At 36.9% G+C, this 17726-nt stretch overlaps 2 protein-coding genes across 7 annotated transcripts in view; one reads left to right on the top strand and one right to left on the bottom strand.

Annotated features, from left to right (window-relative positions):
- The window catches only part of LOC308687375 (solute carrier family 2, facilitated glucose transporter member 4-like), a 30616-nt gene extending 23251 nt beyond the window's left edge, over positions 1–7365 (top strand). Inside the window, exons 5-11 of the mRNA XM_081359904.1 lie at positions 3570–3685; positions 3848–4010; positions 4652–4839; positions 5239–5343; positions 5519–5620; positions 6011–6214; positions 6313–7365. Coding sequence (XP_081216030.1) covers positions 3570–3685; positions 3848–4010; positions 4652–4839; positions 5239–5343; positions 5519–5620; positions 6011–6214; positions 6313–6537 — 1103 coding nt within the window. The 3' untranslated portion in view covers positions 6538–7365. The remainder of the gene's footprint in view (positions 1–3569; positions 3686–3847; positions 4011–4651; positions 4840–5238; positions 5344–5518; positions 5621–6010; positions 6215–6312) is intronic.
- A 302-nt stretch (positions 7366–7667) lies between these two features.
- Positions 7668–16629, bottom strand: LOC308687376 (Y-box-binding protein 2-A-like). Of its 6 annotated transcripts, none has more exons than XM_081359905.1 (10): positions 16481–16629; positions 15504–15567; positions 15149–15182; positions 13572–13661; positions 13219–13479; positions 12892–12974; positions 10393–10573; positions 10022–10114; positions 9847–9922; positions 7668–8406 (listed from the first exon to the last, which is right to left on the bottom strand). In XM_081359905.1, exons 1-9 carry the CDS (start codon positions 16530–16532, stop codon positions 9887–9889), a joined length of 894 nt encoding a protein of 297 aa, XP_081216031.1. In that variant the 5' UTR covers positions 16533–16629; the 3' UTR covers positions 7668–8406; positions 9847–9886. The 6 variants fall into 6 exon arrangements, 4 of the variants coding, with proteins under 4 accessions (XP_081216031.1, XP_081216034.1, XP_081216032.1 ...); XR_014029735.1 differs by having other exon boundaries at positions 7878–8406; positions 9815–9922; XR_014029736.1 differs by having other exon boundaries at positions 7878–8406; positions 9815–9922; positions 15504–15561; positions 16481–16584.
- Positions 16630–17726: the final 1097 nt, after the last annotated feature.

The raw sequence follows: 17726 nt of genomic DNA on the forward strand, positions 1-17726 counted from the left end.
CAGGTGGTGGTGCGATAGACTTGTCGAACAATTCATTGAGTAATGTTTGCAGCTTCACTTCATTGCTTGTAAGAGTTGCCAACGGACAAAAACAATGAGAAATGTACATACGCCAGACATGAAATTGGCGTGGAGGAACGCACATTCTCGCGTTAATTTCACTGTTAGTACATCCGACCGTGAGCGTGAAAGCTGGCGTACGCAATGTTTTTGTGTGTACGCAAGATTGATACATGAAGCCCCTGGTCCCTGTTATTCTAGAGGCACTTGAACTGTTCTCTGATGGGGATATTTAATTTAATTAGTCAATCAACGATACTATTGATCAGCATTACCAAACGTGGACGTTCCACTAGAAACAAACATTGATGTATTGTTTTAATTTATTACTGTGAAGCTGCTTTGATACAACCTGTGTTGTGAAAAGCGCTATATAAATAAACTTGACTTGACTTGACTTGACTTGATGCCTCTGGTCTATCAGTGAACCAGTCTAAGAGTGAGATTATGGCTGTTCACCATCTGAATGATTCTGGTATATCTGGAATACAGGTGAAACAGGTAGTCAGATACTTGGGTATTGTAATTAGCAAATCAGCCTCAGGGAGAATTACAAAAAAATTTTCACAAAGACTACAAAAAACAAGAAATATTTGTAACTGTTGGCTCCAAAGAAATTGATCTATTCAAGGTTGTGTTTTGATTTCCAAGGCTGAGGGATCTCCAGACTTATATATCCTGCATTAGCTCTTTATGTAGATTCTAAAATGTGTACAGCAGTTGACAAAATTATATTTAAATTTATCTGGAGAGGCAAGACATTCCCCTAGTATGTTAAAAGGAAAACCATAATTAGAAGTGTATCAGAAGGAGGATTAAATGCTTTAGATTTTGAAACCATTAATAATATGTTTAAAATTAACTGGATCAAGCACTGTCTTTGTGAGAAGAATGTTCCATGGTTCTTTATCCCCAAGCTAGGCTATAATAAATGGTCTTCATTTTTTACTTACTTGTGATTTTAAATGCACTAAACTCCCAATTAAGTTGTCTAATTTTCACAAACAAGCTTTGGATACGTGGAAGTTAGTCCACAAACACAATTTTACTCCCCCTCCCTGTGTTATTTGGAATAATCAATATACATTATTCAAAAACAAGACTTTATTTTGGAGTGAGTGGTTTGAAAAAGGTTTAATTTTTGTTACAGACTTATTAAATCAGTCAGGAGACCTATATAATTACACTGAATTTGTTAATAATTTTGGGACATATGGTTCTTCAAAAGAATATTTAAAACTAAATCATTGTATTTTCCCGAAACTACTTCACCTTATCAAAATTGAAAAGATATATAATTCTGTAATTGGTTCTCTTCCGACTCTTACTGTTGGAGGCCTTTCTTTTAAGGATAAAAAATTTAATAATATTTATATTAGAAAAATATTAACTACAGAAAAAAGCGTTTCACCTAAGGCATTGATGAAATGGATTTTCATTCTCTTCTTTTTCAGAATCTGTGGTCAGATATTAATAAATATGTTTTAAGTTTAAAAAAGGGGTTTCTCCAGTATGTTGTTTTTGTAAAGAGGAAACACAACTAAAAAATAAATGTACAATTGTTTCTAAGTATAAGTTATTTTGGTCCAAAGTTTCTATGTTTATTTTTTAGGTGTTTTACAAATTTGTCACAATAACTGATGTAATGGTCTTGTTGTGATACCGGTTTATTGGAAATTGATAATATAACAATTTTTTATTTATTTTTTTAGGAAATATCATATACACAAAGCAAAATATATGTTAATTGTACCAAATGGTAGACTATTTTCCACTAAGTTAAAGGTTTTTTACGATTCTCTGACTTCAATACAGAACAATCGTAAATCTCAATTGTTGAAAAGGGTAATTGATGTATTAGTTGTATGATTGATTTCCTGATGCAAGATGCAGAGTTGTGAATTTGTATAGACTCAAGTGTTTTGCATATCTCTGTATTCCCCTATTGTTATTGCAATAATAATAATAAAAAAATCTCCAGTGTTACCTATTTTATTTATAATCTTGTTATTTATAAATAAATAATTTCAAATAGAAAAAATATAGGAGGGTTGCAATAGCAGGGGATTCAGGGAGATACTGTAGATTGCAGGGAAAGGTATGTGCTGGCTTGGTTTTCTTGCTGTGTTGTGCTGTGCATCACTTCAATAGAATCGGTTCAGGGTGCAGCTGACACCAGATGAGTCCCATCACATGGTGTCAGTCACTCACCACTGCTAAAAGTCAAGTCAAGTCTAGTCACCTTCATTTATATAGCGCTTTTAACAAGATTGTTTCAAAGCAGCTTTACAGTGATAATAGGAATTGAAAATAATAGAGCTTGTTTTGGCTTTACAGCAGCTCTAGAATAAAGTTATTGTCTAGCTAAAGTAAGTTTTTGATTGATTCACTTCCATTGCAAAGAGCATTAGTTATTAACTTAGGTGACGCTTAAACAGAAAACCTCCAACGCTTGGTGGCTCGAGAACGCAAACTTTGAAATAGGTTCTAAGGTGCAAGTTTTTATTTTTATTTTTTTTAAAACGTTACGATTTCCGTAAATCTACTTAGGGTTCAGACTCAGAGTATTTATTTTTTCCCACATTAATTTCCCACATGTCTATACAATTATGTGATTTTGTTTATCCAGTGTATACTTTTTTCTTGATATACCCCAAAAGAAGGGAAGTGACTTGTGACAACATGGCACATTGTAACATGACCATATGACAGCTTAAAATGTTATCTCATCTAATAAAAAACCCAAAACAAGACAAACTAAAATATTTTCTCAATAAAATACAATTATTAACTTTTTCATATAAAATAATGGCTTTTTTTAATAAATAAAAATAAAATATGTTTGAGTTTGACAACAAACACACCGGAAAACACATACAACATAGTTCAAAACATAATAATAATTAATAATTTCTGAACATTGACTCTCAGTCTTTATTCACCTTTTTCTCGTGTTTTCTCAATAGAATTCATAAAAGTATAGAATAGAATATTTCATAGCTCTAATAGGGGCACATTGTCACAGTGTTACAACGTGCCCCATCTGCGCAACTGGGATTTAAACCCTGCTAGTGTTTTCTTCTACTGAACGAAGCATTAAATAACTATCTCAACTGTTAAATAACATATTGGAGATTAAAATAATATCAGATTTGTCTAATTTTAAATAAACACAAAAATAGAGATGAAAAATTAACATAAGTAAGAAATTTACTTTTGCTATGGTTAAATAAATGTTCATTGATATCTTCCAAATATTTCTTAATTTTGGTGCAATTTTTTCTCTATTTAGTGTTGATATGGCAACTAGTAAAAACACTTTTCGTCATGCTAGTGTGGAAGTATTTTAAAACAAGTGTGTTACAACTAGCCCTGTGTTTTGTGCCCCGCTCACCCCTACTGAAGACTAGTAGTAATAGCTGCTGAATTTTTTTTTTGTCGTCACAGGAATTAATTAAAATTTTACTGTTTATATTCAGAGAACTCTTGTTTTTCTTTTTCTTCATAAGGGTTGGCATCGGGATTGGTGCCAATGTATGTGGGTGAGATTGCCCCTACCAGTCTAAGAGGAGCTCTGGGCACCCTGCACCAGCTGGCCATCGTCACAGGCATTCTTATTGCCCAGGTACAGTAAAGTTAAGTTCTGTTTTTTCCCCTTTATATTAATTTTCAAAATTCTTTTGAGCTCATAACTACTGAGACTGGTCTCCAGTCCTTATTTATTTCATTTTCAATATTTTTATTTTTCACTCATTTCTCATTATCAATGTCATGATCTTCTCTTCAGATCTTAGGGCTGGAGTCTCTGTTGGGCAATGAGCAGCTGTGGCCGGTTTTGCTGGGTGTTACAGTTCTACCTACAGTCCTGCAGATGACGCTATTGCCTTTCTGTCCAGAGAGCCCGCGCTTCCTCTATATCATCCGCTGCCAAGAGCACCATGCAAAGAGCGGTGAGGAGTCGTGGGTCATTTCCACAGTTTGGTACATTAATGTCCCCATGAACCACTGCATATTTTACATAAAATGTTATTCAACTTTCATACCATATGGGTTTTCCTGCATAAATGTGCCCCAATGAATAAATATGAATACCAAACACTTCATGCTGAGAAGGTGCACAGGAGCAGTGCCATACAAAGCATTTGAGATGTCTGAACATTTATATTTTAGAAAAAAATCCAAGGCAGTTCTTCAAGTCCAAAACAGTTAAAAGCCATTATGTACATCATGGCTCACACTAGAAACAAAAAAATACTAAAAATTGCACCCTGGTCCCCCTGACACACTCTGAGGAAGGCTGAATGGCCAAAATGCATCAGTATGCAGCGTTTTAGTCCTTTTAATTGTTTCTAGTGTGAGCCATGATGTAAATGAAGGCTTTTTAACTGTTTTGGACTGGATTTTTTCCCCCTAAAAAATATGTTTGAAACCCAACCAAAGTGCGTCTTCTTGGAACATTTGTCTGAACATTTGTTTAACCTATATGTCATATCACAAATATTTGTAATTAGCATGTAGGCCTACTTTTAACTAAATAAACTAAATACACTCTAATCAATGAGCACTTCAGCTTATTTCCTCTCTTCTTCAGCTTTGCGGCGTCTGACTGGCCGTCTGGAGGTCAGTGATGACTTGGCTGAGATGAAGGAGGAAAAGAGGAGGATGGAAATGGAAAGGAAAGTGTCCATTCCTGAGCTCTTTCGCTCTCCTCTGTACCGGCAGCCCATTATCATCTCTATCATGCTGCAGCTCTCTCAGCAGCTGTCAGGAGTTAATGCTGTGAGTGCTGTAGTTGTCAAAAAAAAAAAATGTGCTCAGTGATCTAAAAAAAGAAAGATGAACTGAGATTAGTTTAAAGTGAAAAAAAAAGTTGAATGCAGCTCTTCTAGGGTTTGAGTACCTTTGCTCCATTACCTGAATTAGTTTTCTAAAATTACTTATTGTAAATGTAACTGACCCTTCGTAATATAGTGGCGCAAAACAGAAAGTGTTGGGCTAAACGATTAATGTTTAAATGTAATCATTTATCACCATTAAGGGAAAAGAAGACTTTTAATACATTTTCATTTATGGCAGTAAAGATGTTTTTTTTAGAACAGTAAATTGAAACAAACTAAATTTGTGTGTGACATGTTTTTAAACCAATTCTCACACTTGCTCTTGCATTTCACTGCTCAGATCTTCTATTATTCTACTGACATCTTCAAGAAGGCTGGGGTGGAGAGTCCGGTTTACGCCACCATAGGTGCTGGAGTTGTCAATTGTGCTTTCACTATAGTCTCGGTATGTTATAATTTTTTTTTAATAATTAATATATAATATTAAATAAAAAAAAATAAAAAAAATTATAACAATATGAACAACATTATTAGCATGAACCAAGCCAAACTACAAATTATTATGTGATGCCGATTACTGACATCGCTCACTGTCTATTGCTCACTTGTTCAATCTACAGGTCTTCCTGGTCGAGCGGATGGGTCGCCGGACACTCCACATGCTTGGACTTGCTGGAATGTGTATCTGTGCCATCATCATGACAATTGCCCTCACATTACTGGTCAGCCCAAAATACTAATCAGGAAAAGGATGGCAAAATATATGGCAGATATGTTTGTTTTTTTAACTTCGTATTTCCCTTTTAACTATTTGCATATAAATAGTTACTGGAAAAAGTACTCTTAATTTAGAGAAAATCACTTGACAAAGTCAGAAAGCTGGTTGTAAAATGCTCAAATACATTTGTTTAGCATTTTTCCTTGTCAGTGAATGCTGTCAAAATTATCATCACTTTTTAATGTCTGGTCCAACTTGAATCTTTAAAATGTGGAAAATGACAGAGTATGAACTGTTGTTTTGTAGCATATAGACAGATAAGAAGGTATAAAAAACAACTCTGCTTTAGAAAAGATGATGGATCATTAACATTTTTTTCTTTGTTCATTAACAGGAGACTGTACCATCAATGAGCTACATTAGCATGATGGCCATTTTTGGTTTTGTGGCCTTCTTTGAGGTAGGGCCAGGTCCTATCCCTTGGTTCTTTGTGGCTGAACTCTTCTCACAAGGTCCCAGACCAGCGGCCATGGCAGTAGCTGGCTGCTCCAATTGGACTGCCAACTTCATCATTGGCATGGGCTTCCCGTATGTTGCTGTAAGTGCAGAGGAAACGTTGTTTTATTCTGGATTTCAATTTTCCGATATATCAAATGTGTCTTAAAATCTATCAAACTCAATCTCTCCTTACCACAGAACCTATGTGGTCCATACGTTTTCCTGATCTTCGCTGTGCTTCTCCTTTTCTTTCTGGTCTTCACATTCTTCCGAGTTCCTGAGACACGAGGCAAGACTTTTGACCAGATCTCAGCCACCTTCCATGGTCATCCACAAAACATGATGGACATGGACCTGGACATGGATCAAGGGAAACACAGTACAGAGCTAGACTACCTAGGATCTGATGGGACAGAGAACTGAAGCCTGAGAACTAGAGAAATTGTGGATGGGGGCCAGAATCACCACAATTTACTGTTCTTTGTGGCTTGGAGAGGAAAATGCATACCATGAAGACATTACTACTCAGAAGAGACTATGTGGTCTTTGGAAATTAAGTATTATAAAGAAGGATGTTGGACTTTGGGAGAAAGTGCAATGTTGTTTGAAAAGGAGCAAGACTTGAGATTTGGAACTCTGCACTTTAACTGCACAAAGGTTTCCATACACCACAAAGCCAGCTATGGTTTTGCATACAACTAGTAGATCATAGACTGTTCTTTTCATTTTAGCGTTATCTTAGGATAATGGACCCTTTTCACATTTCCGGGGTTTTGAGAAGCAGAAGTCTTCATAGTTGGGTAAACGGTGAATGGGAGACAACAGCAAATATAATGTTGTATTTCTATCTGCTATAATAGAAAAGGCAAAAACATCTATGATAGCGTTTTCATAACTCTCCAAAAGAGTGAAAAATATACAGAGATTGATTACAGCAGTCAGAAGGGAATAAGATGTAAAATTAGCTGCCACTCCCTCATCATTGATTATTTTTTGTCATTTACTGCCAACCAAGATAATATAACAGGAAGTATAGCATTGTGTATTCAATAAAAAAAAATAAAAAAAAATACTATATTTGCGATGTTGATAACTGCGGAAATGCATCATTACAGTCTGTGAAAAGGGTCCATGAAACATTGTAATACTGATTAGTAACAAACTGTCAAATGTTTTAAAAGTTTTTGCACAAAGCTAAAATTTTACCAGTAGATATTTAATGCTTATATCATACACTATCCTCAACACACATTAAAGAAACTAGTTATTTCAAACCTTCATTTAAATGACAGAATCAAACATCAAAACATGCACATTTTGTAATTTCAGACATGTATAACTTCATAGGAAATTGTTTGTGCTTAATATATAGAGAACATTTCTTATTCACTATATTAGATTATATATATATATATATATATATATATATATATATATATATATATATATATATATTAGTTACACTGAGAAATTAAATGTAAGATGTGTGCCGTCTGATGAGTGAAAAAAAAACTGACCTATATTCCTTATATTTTGACTTATATTGTCACTATATGCCACATTCTGAAGTGTAACTTTAACTTATTTATATGATGGAATAAAACACGTTTTTGTTCTGACAAACTAACTGTACATTCACAAGCACAGGAAGTGTGACCAGCTTTTCAACAAGGTTTGGCACAACAGAACATGGATAAATGGATAAATTAAGCTTGTCTGTCAAGTATGACCTGGTAAAAAAAAAAAAAAAGAAGAGTCAGGAGGAGAGTCAGCAAATAATTTATTTACTTTACTGGCATTGCACAAAATCCCCACCAAAGTAAAGTACATAACAAAAGAAAAGAAAAGAAAAAAGGGATTTGATTGGATGAATGTTTTCCCCTTTTATCAAGTTACAAGTAAGAGAAGAGTCTGTGCTGATCACACTGGATGGCATTTCCTCTTTGATGAACTTAAAGTAGCCGAACTGGTCACATTTTTTCTACTGCTCATCGCCCATAGTACAGAACAAAACTATTAAGGGGAAATATTGTAAATATAATGGGCTTTTAGAGCAGGGATTTTTTTTTTTTGCTATTTACTTTTAAATGGCCAAGTATGCATCAACCCAACCCTCCCTTCCCCACCAGCCCCTTCCTTTCCATCCATCCCTCTTTCTCTCTCCCTGACAGATGAAGGGTCCAGACCACAAGCAGTGGATCATTTTGGGGGAGGGACAATGACAGAAGCGAGGGGCAAGATGTTTAACGAGACAGGCGAGGTTCAACCACCCAAACTAACCCATCTTGGAACCTATGCAGTAACACAAGAACAACAAAATGTGAGGCATGAAAGAAAAACAAGGGCAACAAAAGACAGTGGGAGATGACAACAGTTATTGCAACATAACTGCGTTATTGCGTTTATTGCAACATTTCATCCCTTTCTCATCAAACAACTAGACTAACGAATGGCTTTACACAAACCGTACTTCGCCTAGACAGGGCTTCCTTCTGCCACTGTATAGACCTGTTCATGGCCAACTACGCATGCCAGAGAAATAGGCTATTATAGGCGTTTATTTAATATGAACGTACCTTGCATCTGCCTTCATACATTAACAATTAGCCTACTTCTTTGGCACACCACCCGTTTTATTTAACTGATCAACTCTCAAAAACCGTGAAGTTAAGCTGCACAATGCACTGGACAGCACAGAGTAGTGTTGTGAATTCACAACGGTTCTGTAACTTTGGTAGTGGAAATGCCTTTGAAGCTTAGATGGCAGAGAAAATAAAATGCAAGTTGTGTGTGACATCAATTGATAACCAATATTAATATAAATCTCAGCTAAAACAAAAAGCTATGACTGCTGCATATTTACATTTAAATCAATACTGGTTTGCACTTCACTACAAAGTAGGTGCATTTATCTGCTTAGTTCAATTAAGTTAGGAGCGTAAATAAACAACTAGGACAATACTCACCTTGATTCTGTTCCACAGGCTAATTACCTTCTTGAAGAAATAAAAATGTCCTGCTTACACTTGCCCATTTGAAATGCCAGAGAACGGCGACTTTCATTAAGTTTTACAGATGCAAACGTGTCAAAATAATCCGATGCAAGTCGTGTTCTAAAGGTAGTGTTTGGTGAGAAACAAACCGAAAATGCAATCAAGTGAAAATCTTGGCATTGCAATCCACACACATTTTTGCCACACACACAATTGACAAGACACATAGGTGAATTTATTGTTGAATTTGTGTTGTGACATTCATTAGTCTGGTTGTTTGATGAAAAAGATGAAATGTAGTTGCAATAAATACTTTAAGAATTCATCCAACTGAAGCAGTGGATTAATATTATTCTGTTGCACGTAACTGAGGAAAACTGATGACGACACAGTTTGATCTTTGGTTAACCAAACAGCGGAAAGGTGCATTTCATTCCTGCCCACATATAGAAATCGAATATTCAAGCTGTCTACACCTGAACGTAAAAATATTTCAGCTTGATTTTTAATTAAAAAAAGGAATGAACGAATTATACACGGATCGTCTTTGCAAATTAAAACCAATTATTTTCTCAACTTTTTAAAATGCTAGAAAAACCTGAAAAGCATTTTTGAATATGAAGTGGCTGCTGCTTAATTTTGCAAGGTGACAACATTTTGTGCATTTTAACAGCAGTTGTAGTTTGATGGCCAAAACACTTTACCACCTTTAAAATCAGTTTAGCTCTGGAAGTCCCACCTCTTGCAAGGGTCACATGACTTCTTCCAGTTCACAGAAATCATTCTGAGGGCTTGGAAGCTGTAGGGACAGATGCCTACACAGGAAAAAAAAAAAAAAAAAAAAAAGTTGTTAGTGCACATTTATGTCATTGGCAAAAAAACTAAAAAACTAAAGACATGCATATACAACTCACCTCATTTTTAGGGGACGTTTCAGAAGAGGATTTCACATTAGCAGGCTTGGAGGCCCGAGCTGGGGACTCAAGTTTTTCAGGTTCATCTCCATCCTAAACAATAACAAGCCAGATATTTATACAACCTAGCTGAACACAGTTGTGGGACAGAGCTATATTAGGCTAAGATGCATTGTTTTAAAGTCAAAATATATTTGACTAATATATATCTTATTATTTGCATGTCCAGCAGAGTCCAGAGAAAATAGCCCCATTCCAGAATTGTGGCAGCTAACGTTAATATAACTAAAGTCAGGCAGCGAGGACACAGATAATATTGTCAAATTGAACTACATTACTTCAGTCGTGTGTTTTTTCTGGAAACCACTTACTTTAGAGGTACCGGATTCAGATTTCCTCTGTCTGCGCCGACTGAACTGTCTGCGGGGTTTCCGGGACTGCTCTTCTGTCTGCTCCCCATTGGTCTGGTCCTCTTTAGGCGGTGACTCTTGCTCTTCTGCAGGGGCTACCACCTGTTGAGCCTCTCCAGGGGGTGGCCGGGGTTGAAACGGCCTGGGCATCACAGAAGAGAGACTTTTGCACTTGCATAAAATACAATAAACAAGCACATGCTCTCTTGCATGTTTAAGACAATGAAACTGAAGACCTCTGAAGGAATCATATAAATAAAGGTGACTATTAATTTGCATATTATTTACATAGTACTTCACAGTAACAAACAGGAACAAAACATTCAATGATGCAAACTTCATCAAACATGAGAAATTCTGCTGCAAGTCAGTTCAGTGGGTAAAGTTCATCAATAATGAAATGAGTTCAATTCAGCGATAAGCAGCTCTACAAAAGACAATGTCATTATTCAGCTGGAGTCAGTTCAGTGTTGATTTAATTCAGTAACCAAAAAGCAAGGATTTAACAGAACACATTCAAACACATGTAGAAATGGTGATTAGAGCTGGTCAAACAGGCATTATAAATTAAATTGTATTCAAGACTACTTATTACTCAAGACATTTTCCAGCCTGTAATTTCCTGATTTTCCAAATCAGGGCCCGTATGTATAAAACTTCTCAGAAATGCTCCTAAGAATCGAGTCTTAAGCTTTGACTTAAATGTCAAAATTCTTAGTAAAAAGTAGGACTTGTCTAAGAGTAAGAAACTTTTATAAAGAAGCTAATAGCAACTTTCAGGAAAGTCTAATACCCTATTCGCACGGGATAAATATTACCTGGTGACCTCTAGAAATTTGTAATAATTGCGGAGGTCGTCTGTGATCTTAATCCCATGCGAATCGGCCATGTCTGTAATTTGTAAAGTAAAAATTCCCCTGCAAATGAAATGACCTACCATATTCCACCAAACACCGAGGTCCTGTGATAATATTAGTCCCGTGAGAATCGGCATCTCTGTGATTTGGTTGGGTCGTTTACAGTTTTTTCAAGGTTTTTGTTTCCGGTGCGCTTTCTTATCCATCTTTCGTGAAGAATGGAGGCTGCGTTGGAGTGTTTTGATAGTATTTTGGGTGGTGGGTCATATCGCTATACACCATGATACGATACGATACGATACAACTATACAATTTGCAGAAAGAGAAAGCTGAAAACCATCAGAAGAGCAAAAACAAAAATAATGATTAGATGGATGACATGTATAGCAGAATGTTGTAAGAAACATTCTTCTGTTTATGATATATCATACAGCTAGACCTATAATAACGACAAGACATTTCCAAGCAATAGCCTATTGACATCATATCCGGGAGATAAGTCAGTAATTTCGAGTAAAATCACAGGCTTCATTTATCCTGTACGAATGCGCCACACGAAATTCAGATATTCAGTGGGTAATTTCTAAATCACACGAGGTCCCCAGAAAATACTAATACAATTCGAATAGGGCTTAAGACTGATTCTCAAGTGTTGAATGAAGTGGCACTTAAGTGTTGTGAACTAAGGACTACAATGATGTCAACCCAAAATGGCCACCCTCAACCTCTGAATCAATAGTGAGCCTGGAAGGGTGAAGTCACAGCAGCATGACACCAATCATTTCATGCAATTATAAGATCATTTTATTAAGACACTGGAACTTTAATATTCAAATTTAAAAACAAAATTGCTTTGCATTGTGCAAAATGATCACAAATTAGTATTAATGCTGTGGAATCCTTTTTTGATACAGGTCTAATTTACAGTTGGAGCAATGATGTGAACATGAGTTCCATCAGCACAGCAGGTCCAACAATCCTTGCAATCCTCAAAAGTGGCTTGCTTTTGCTGCATGGTTTGAAGATCAGTTGGAAAGTCAATGAACTGCCATACAGTAGAGGCCAAAAGTGGAAGTTTCCAGCCTAGGAAAATTTACATCTTCACACTTTATCCAAATATTATTAAAATGTGTAAAGATTTTGTACGCTTATTGAGTAGTTGTGCTTGGAGTTAATCGTTTTGTTTGTGCTAATCTAATGAAAGATGAGCATTGACAGCCAAAGCATTGACTTGTAGAGTGTTGTAGGGAGAAGTTACTACATTTCTTAAAAAATGAGTTACAAAAAGCATACCTTTACCATCAACCCTGTGTTGTTTTATCAACTCTGTCATCATATAACTCTGCACACTTTCCAACAAATATATAATGTATTTGTCTCTTCCTCTTGGCTGCAATCTTGTTACTCCAAGGTTAGGATACCTCTCCAGCACTCTTAAATAACTTAGGAGCTGAGACCAAGTCTTAACACCTTAGCCTTTATGAATCAGACTTAGAGTAAAGACTTACGTAATTCTTAGAATATTGACACGATTAAGACTAAAATTTTACTCTGAGCAGCTTTATACATATGGCCCCTGGTCAGTATAAGTGGTGATATGAACCTTCGAAATCGAGGTCTGAACCTGCGAGGTGGCGGCCTCTGCTGGGCACCATCTACTTCCTCGTTCTTCTCGCCTGCTTCTCCCTAGAGCGGAGACAGAAAACTGCAAAACTCACTGACCAGTTGTGTGCAGTAATAAAACAAAATGAGCTGAAGTTTAAAGGCTTAATACCATGTTGAATATTGAAACTTAACATTGAACAGAATCTAGCTCATTTACTCATTGAATTGTATAGGCCCTGGTGATATTTCATAATCAATGTTTCAAAAATACAATTAATTTAAGGTAGGGCAGACCTTCAGATAAAAAGTATCCAAATGACTTCACCTCGCCTTGTGGTGGAACAGGTCTCCTGCGTGGACGCTGGCGCCGAGGACGTGGCCGAGGGGCTCCTTTCTCTTCGCTGCCCTCTCCCTCAGTTGTGGGATCAGTTGGAGCATCCCCAGCTTCTCCAGCTTTCTCCTCTCCTTCAGTAGGACGTGCATTACGAGGGTAAAAGCGCCTACGAAATCTGCGTTTATTGGGGGCGTATCGGCTGCCTTTGACAGGTATACCCCCTGGACCGGTCACATTTGCTGCCTCTGAGCCCTAAAGCAAATGGTCAGTTTTAGAGTGAAAATTGAGCAATAAAACTCACTTTATTCCTATAACAATATTTTGATTGATCCAGAACCACTTACTTTAGCTGCTTCAACAACATCAAACTCCACAACCTCACCATCCCCCACGCTTCTAAGGAACTTTCTTGGGTTATTCTTTTTTATTGCAGTCTGCTCAAAGGGAAAAGGCACATCCTTAGCATAACATTTATTTTCAATCAGTGATGGGTGGGTGAAGTCGTCAAGTCAAACCATTTCAAAATGAATGTTGATATCTTAGGAGCACTTGAAATCCAGGATTTCTGTATAGGTGATACATCTTGGTATGTTTTCCAGGGCTCCAGACTAACTTTTTTTATTAGGAGCGCTGTAGCCCCTGACTTAAAATTTTAGGAGCGCAAGCAGAAAATTTAGGGGCACACCTTCACATTTTCCCCCTAAATAACTATTACAGACAAATGCTTTGATAATAAATAGATTAAGCGTACAGAAATTATGGTGCAGTTTTATTTTAAGATCACAGGGCTCCAGACTAACATCTGAGGGCCGCGGCTCTAAGTTCTACAGAAAGTATTTGGTAGCACTGTGGGATGACAAAGCACTGAGCTAAATTTGAGGTGTATAGATAAAGTTAAATTTAATTATTATCCTTCATAATGTCTTAATATTATTTCAAAAGCAAAATGAGTGACAAAATAGATATTAGGGAGTGAAAATAGCCAATAAGCACCCTCAGCAGCTGTTTACAATGGTAATTTAGTCTTCTTTTTTTAAAAAAAGTGTGAGTTTTCCTACTTCTTGAAACTTTCAGTTTTATAAATAGAGACAATCTTTAAAGGATGAACAAAAATGTTTTGGTCGACACATAAAAAAAAAAAATATTTTAATAGGATATAGTTTTGAAGTGCTGTAAAAAGATGTGTAGGCTACTTTCATAACCACAGTATACCATAGTTATAGTTATGTCTGGTTCAGAATACGCAATTTTTTTGTCTGTTACTATAGTCAATGTATCAGATTACACGATTTCGAGTCTCGACTCCTAAAAATCTTGTCATGTCCTGGACAAGAAACATTGTCAGACTACACATTGCTTTACGACCAGTCATCTCGAGCCGTCTCACACACATATTCACTCGCACATGTACACACGCACGCACACACTCTCTCACTCTCTCGCTCGCTCGCTCACTCACTCACTCACTTGCGCGCGGGCGCACACACACACACACACACACTCATTCACTCGCGCGCACACACACACACACTCATTCACTCGGAACCCTTCATGGAGGACCGTTAAAAAATTAATTGTCGTGATGTCGTAAACAAAGCATCGCAGACGCGACGTCGGTTGTCGCCCACTATGAACGAGATGAAATTTACTGGTCGCACATGTGCGACTGGATGTAAAATTTAGTCGCACACTCTCAAATTTTGGTCGCAAAATGCGACCATTTGGTCGCAGTCTGGAGCCCTGTTTTCTTTTTTGTAAATGTCAGTTAAACTTACTAGGCAAGAATGTCATGTTTGCATTTAACATCTTAGCCATACATCTGTTCAAAAGACAGACTAGTGGCATTACTCCACCAAAAAAAAAAATATATTTAAAATGGTTTAAATTAAAGATTGCAATGTATTTATAAAGTAAACATTACCTGATGAACAAATACATCTTCTTTAGTATCATTTCTGTGGAACAAAAAGGGAATTCAATTAAATTTTTAACAGACAACATTTGATATTGTGAATAAAAAAAACGGGGGGAAAAACCTGATAATTAAAATGCTTGCTGCTTAATTATAGAGGGGGTCCAGAAGTCTGAGATCACCTTGAACTGGGCTTTCATTCTTTAAACCTGGAAATAACGTTTTAGAATTTAAAATAAATTTCAAATACCTGCACTAGTGGTCTCAGACGTTTGGACCCCACAGTATTTGACCCATCAGACGGTGAATTTGTGCATACAGTTAGTCTGACTGGTGAGGAGTCCTTTCAGCATTATGAACCTACCTATTGATAAAGCCATATCCATTGCGCACATTGAACCATTTCACAGTTCCTTGCACACCTGTTGCTGCAACAGATCATAGAAATAATGCATCACCATCTAATAAGAAGTTCTTTTGAGTGGTTGATGTGTTCTGACAGAATTCCGTATGCTCAAGCAAAGCCCGGTAAACAGACTCATTGGAACACTGTGGGCAACGTGTGTGAATTATTAACTATAAACTTTGAAACCTTTCAACCACTTAATTCGTTCAAACACTGATCAGACATAAAAGGGAGACGAAAATACGTGTTTTTGGCCCAATAATGAGTTCTCACTAGATCAAGGTGGCCCAAGGGTAAACATGGTAAATTACGGCTAAAAATGTAAAGCTTTTACCTAAAGACATGCAAAACACCTGCAGTTAAATCCCTCCCACATAAAGCACATGGTAACAGCGCTCAGAAATGTGGGTCATCAACGCACTTTCACTCTGTAAACAGCCAAACGCTGAACCTGCTTCAAATATGACCAACTTTAGATCATACAAGACATGCCATTTCAATTTCTCTTTGTGTACGTTAGTTACAGAAGCAGAATATTAAATCCCAAAGAGACGATCAGACCGCCCATTAGGCTAACTCGGGAATAAATGGTAAAAAAAAAAAAAAAAGTTTCAAAGAGGAAGGTAACCATGTGGTAAGAAGTATGTATCGACATTTTTATCGATAGTAGGCTATTCATGCAAATTCGCAAGTGTGAAATAAACTATTTCAGTACGCGTCAAAAATAAAACCATTTTCTGAAAAACGATACTGTCGAAAGTTCAAGCAAAACACAAACGCAGAATAAACAGCGATCAATACGAAAAGCTATTTTTTTCTGAATTCTAAAGCCTGTCGGTCGCGTCTCATTCCATAAACATGACGTGTTCATTATTACGATTTGTAATGTGTATTAAATAAACGTATTATTGTCGCTAAAGCCACTGAACCCCTACCGATGACTTTTCTCTCGGGCTGAGGTTGCTCAGACGCCTCTGTGTCGCTCATCTTCTCTCTCTCTGGATTTAACCCCCTCCCTCCAACTCACCAAACTTTGAGTTACTTGAGCGGCCACCTCAAACTTTTTATCCCGATTCTCTGTCAGGAAGGACTCAGCCTGGATTTAATTGGTCTTCAAGCGACCAATCCGCGAGTTCTATCTTCATTCTCGCGTGATTAATCCAGTAGCACCTCAATGCAGTACACAAGATCCGAGGGGAGGAGTCGGATCTTATATAAGGGGTGGAGATTGGTAGGTTTAGGGGTGGAGATGGCTAGGTTTAGGGGTGGGTTTAGGGATCAGGGGGTGGAGATTGGTAGGTTTAGGTACGTAAGGTGGGAGGAGTCGGATAAAATCCCCCGGATTTTATGCTCTAATAGCGTACCGCACGATATACGTCACCTTTTCTCATTAATATTCATTAAGATAGCGACGGTTGCTGGGGGGTCAAACTCGCGCGTGTCACTCATGCTAGACGCATGTAAACAGTTCACGGACGAGATGTCTACTGAGCTAAACCTGCTAACTCTGTCCGAGAATGATGTCCCCGGTGCCAAATTCACTGGTATAGAAGTAGAAGAACATACAAATATTCAATTGAAGAGATGGCTTGAGTGTAGAGGCCTGAAAAAGACGGGAAAAAGAGCCGACCTGATCCAGAGGTAGATTGTTATCGACAGAATTTCTCCCCCAAAAAACATCGCCTTACGCCACTGACAGTGACATTTTGCAGTTTCAACAAGCTATCTTTTACCACCCTATGTCCTGTCTGTCATACTATGTCCTCTGGTTGTCTTACGTCTGACAGTTGTTGGGGGTAATTTATATTATTATTATTAATGTATTTATTTTTTGTTTAGCGATCGCTTATGCTACTTGGTCACAACCAACAACACTTAATTTTTAATTAATATCAAATCTAAATTCTCTCAATTATTTTACCCTCCCCCCTAAGGCTGTTTCCTTACTACAGAAAAAGTAAATCTGTCAGATCTAGGGCCTACCTGTAGCATGACCAGGCTTGCTAGAAAAAGGCAGAGGCTGAACATGTCTTACATATTTAAATAAGAGTATTTTAAGAAAGTAGGCCTACATATGACTTTTATGATAAATGTCATTCAAGGCAGTAGTAGCACCTACAATTAACTATATATATATATATATACATACATACATACATACATATACATATACATATATAT

This window comes from Scardinius erythrophthalmus (genome assembly GCF_964197995.2).
Source record: "Scardinius erythrophthalmus genome assembly, chromosome: 2".
Lineage (NCBI taxonomy): Eukaryota > Metazoa > Chordata > Actinopteri > Cypriniformes > Leuciscidae > Scardinius > Scardinius erythrophthalmus.

Coding starts and splice junctions, on each gene's coding strand:
- LOC308687376 (XM_081359905.1), bottom strand. CDS start 16,532: ATGAGCGACACAGAGGCGTCTGAGCAACCTCAGCCCGAGAGAAAAGTC. Junction 13,480..13,571: donor ATGTTGTTGAAGCAGCTAAA/GTAAGTGGTTCT, acceptor CATTTGCTTTAG/GGCTCAGAGGCAGCAAATGT. Junction 10,115..10,392: donor CTGAATCCGGTACCTCTAAA/GTAAGTGGTTTC, acceptor GTTATTGTTTAG/GATGGAGATGAACCTGAAAA.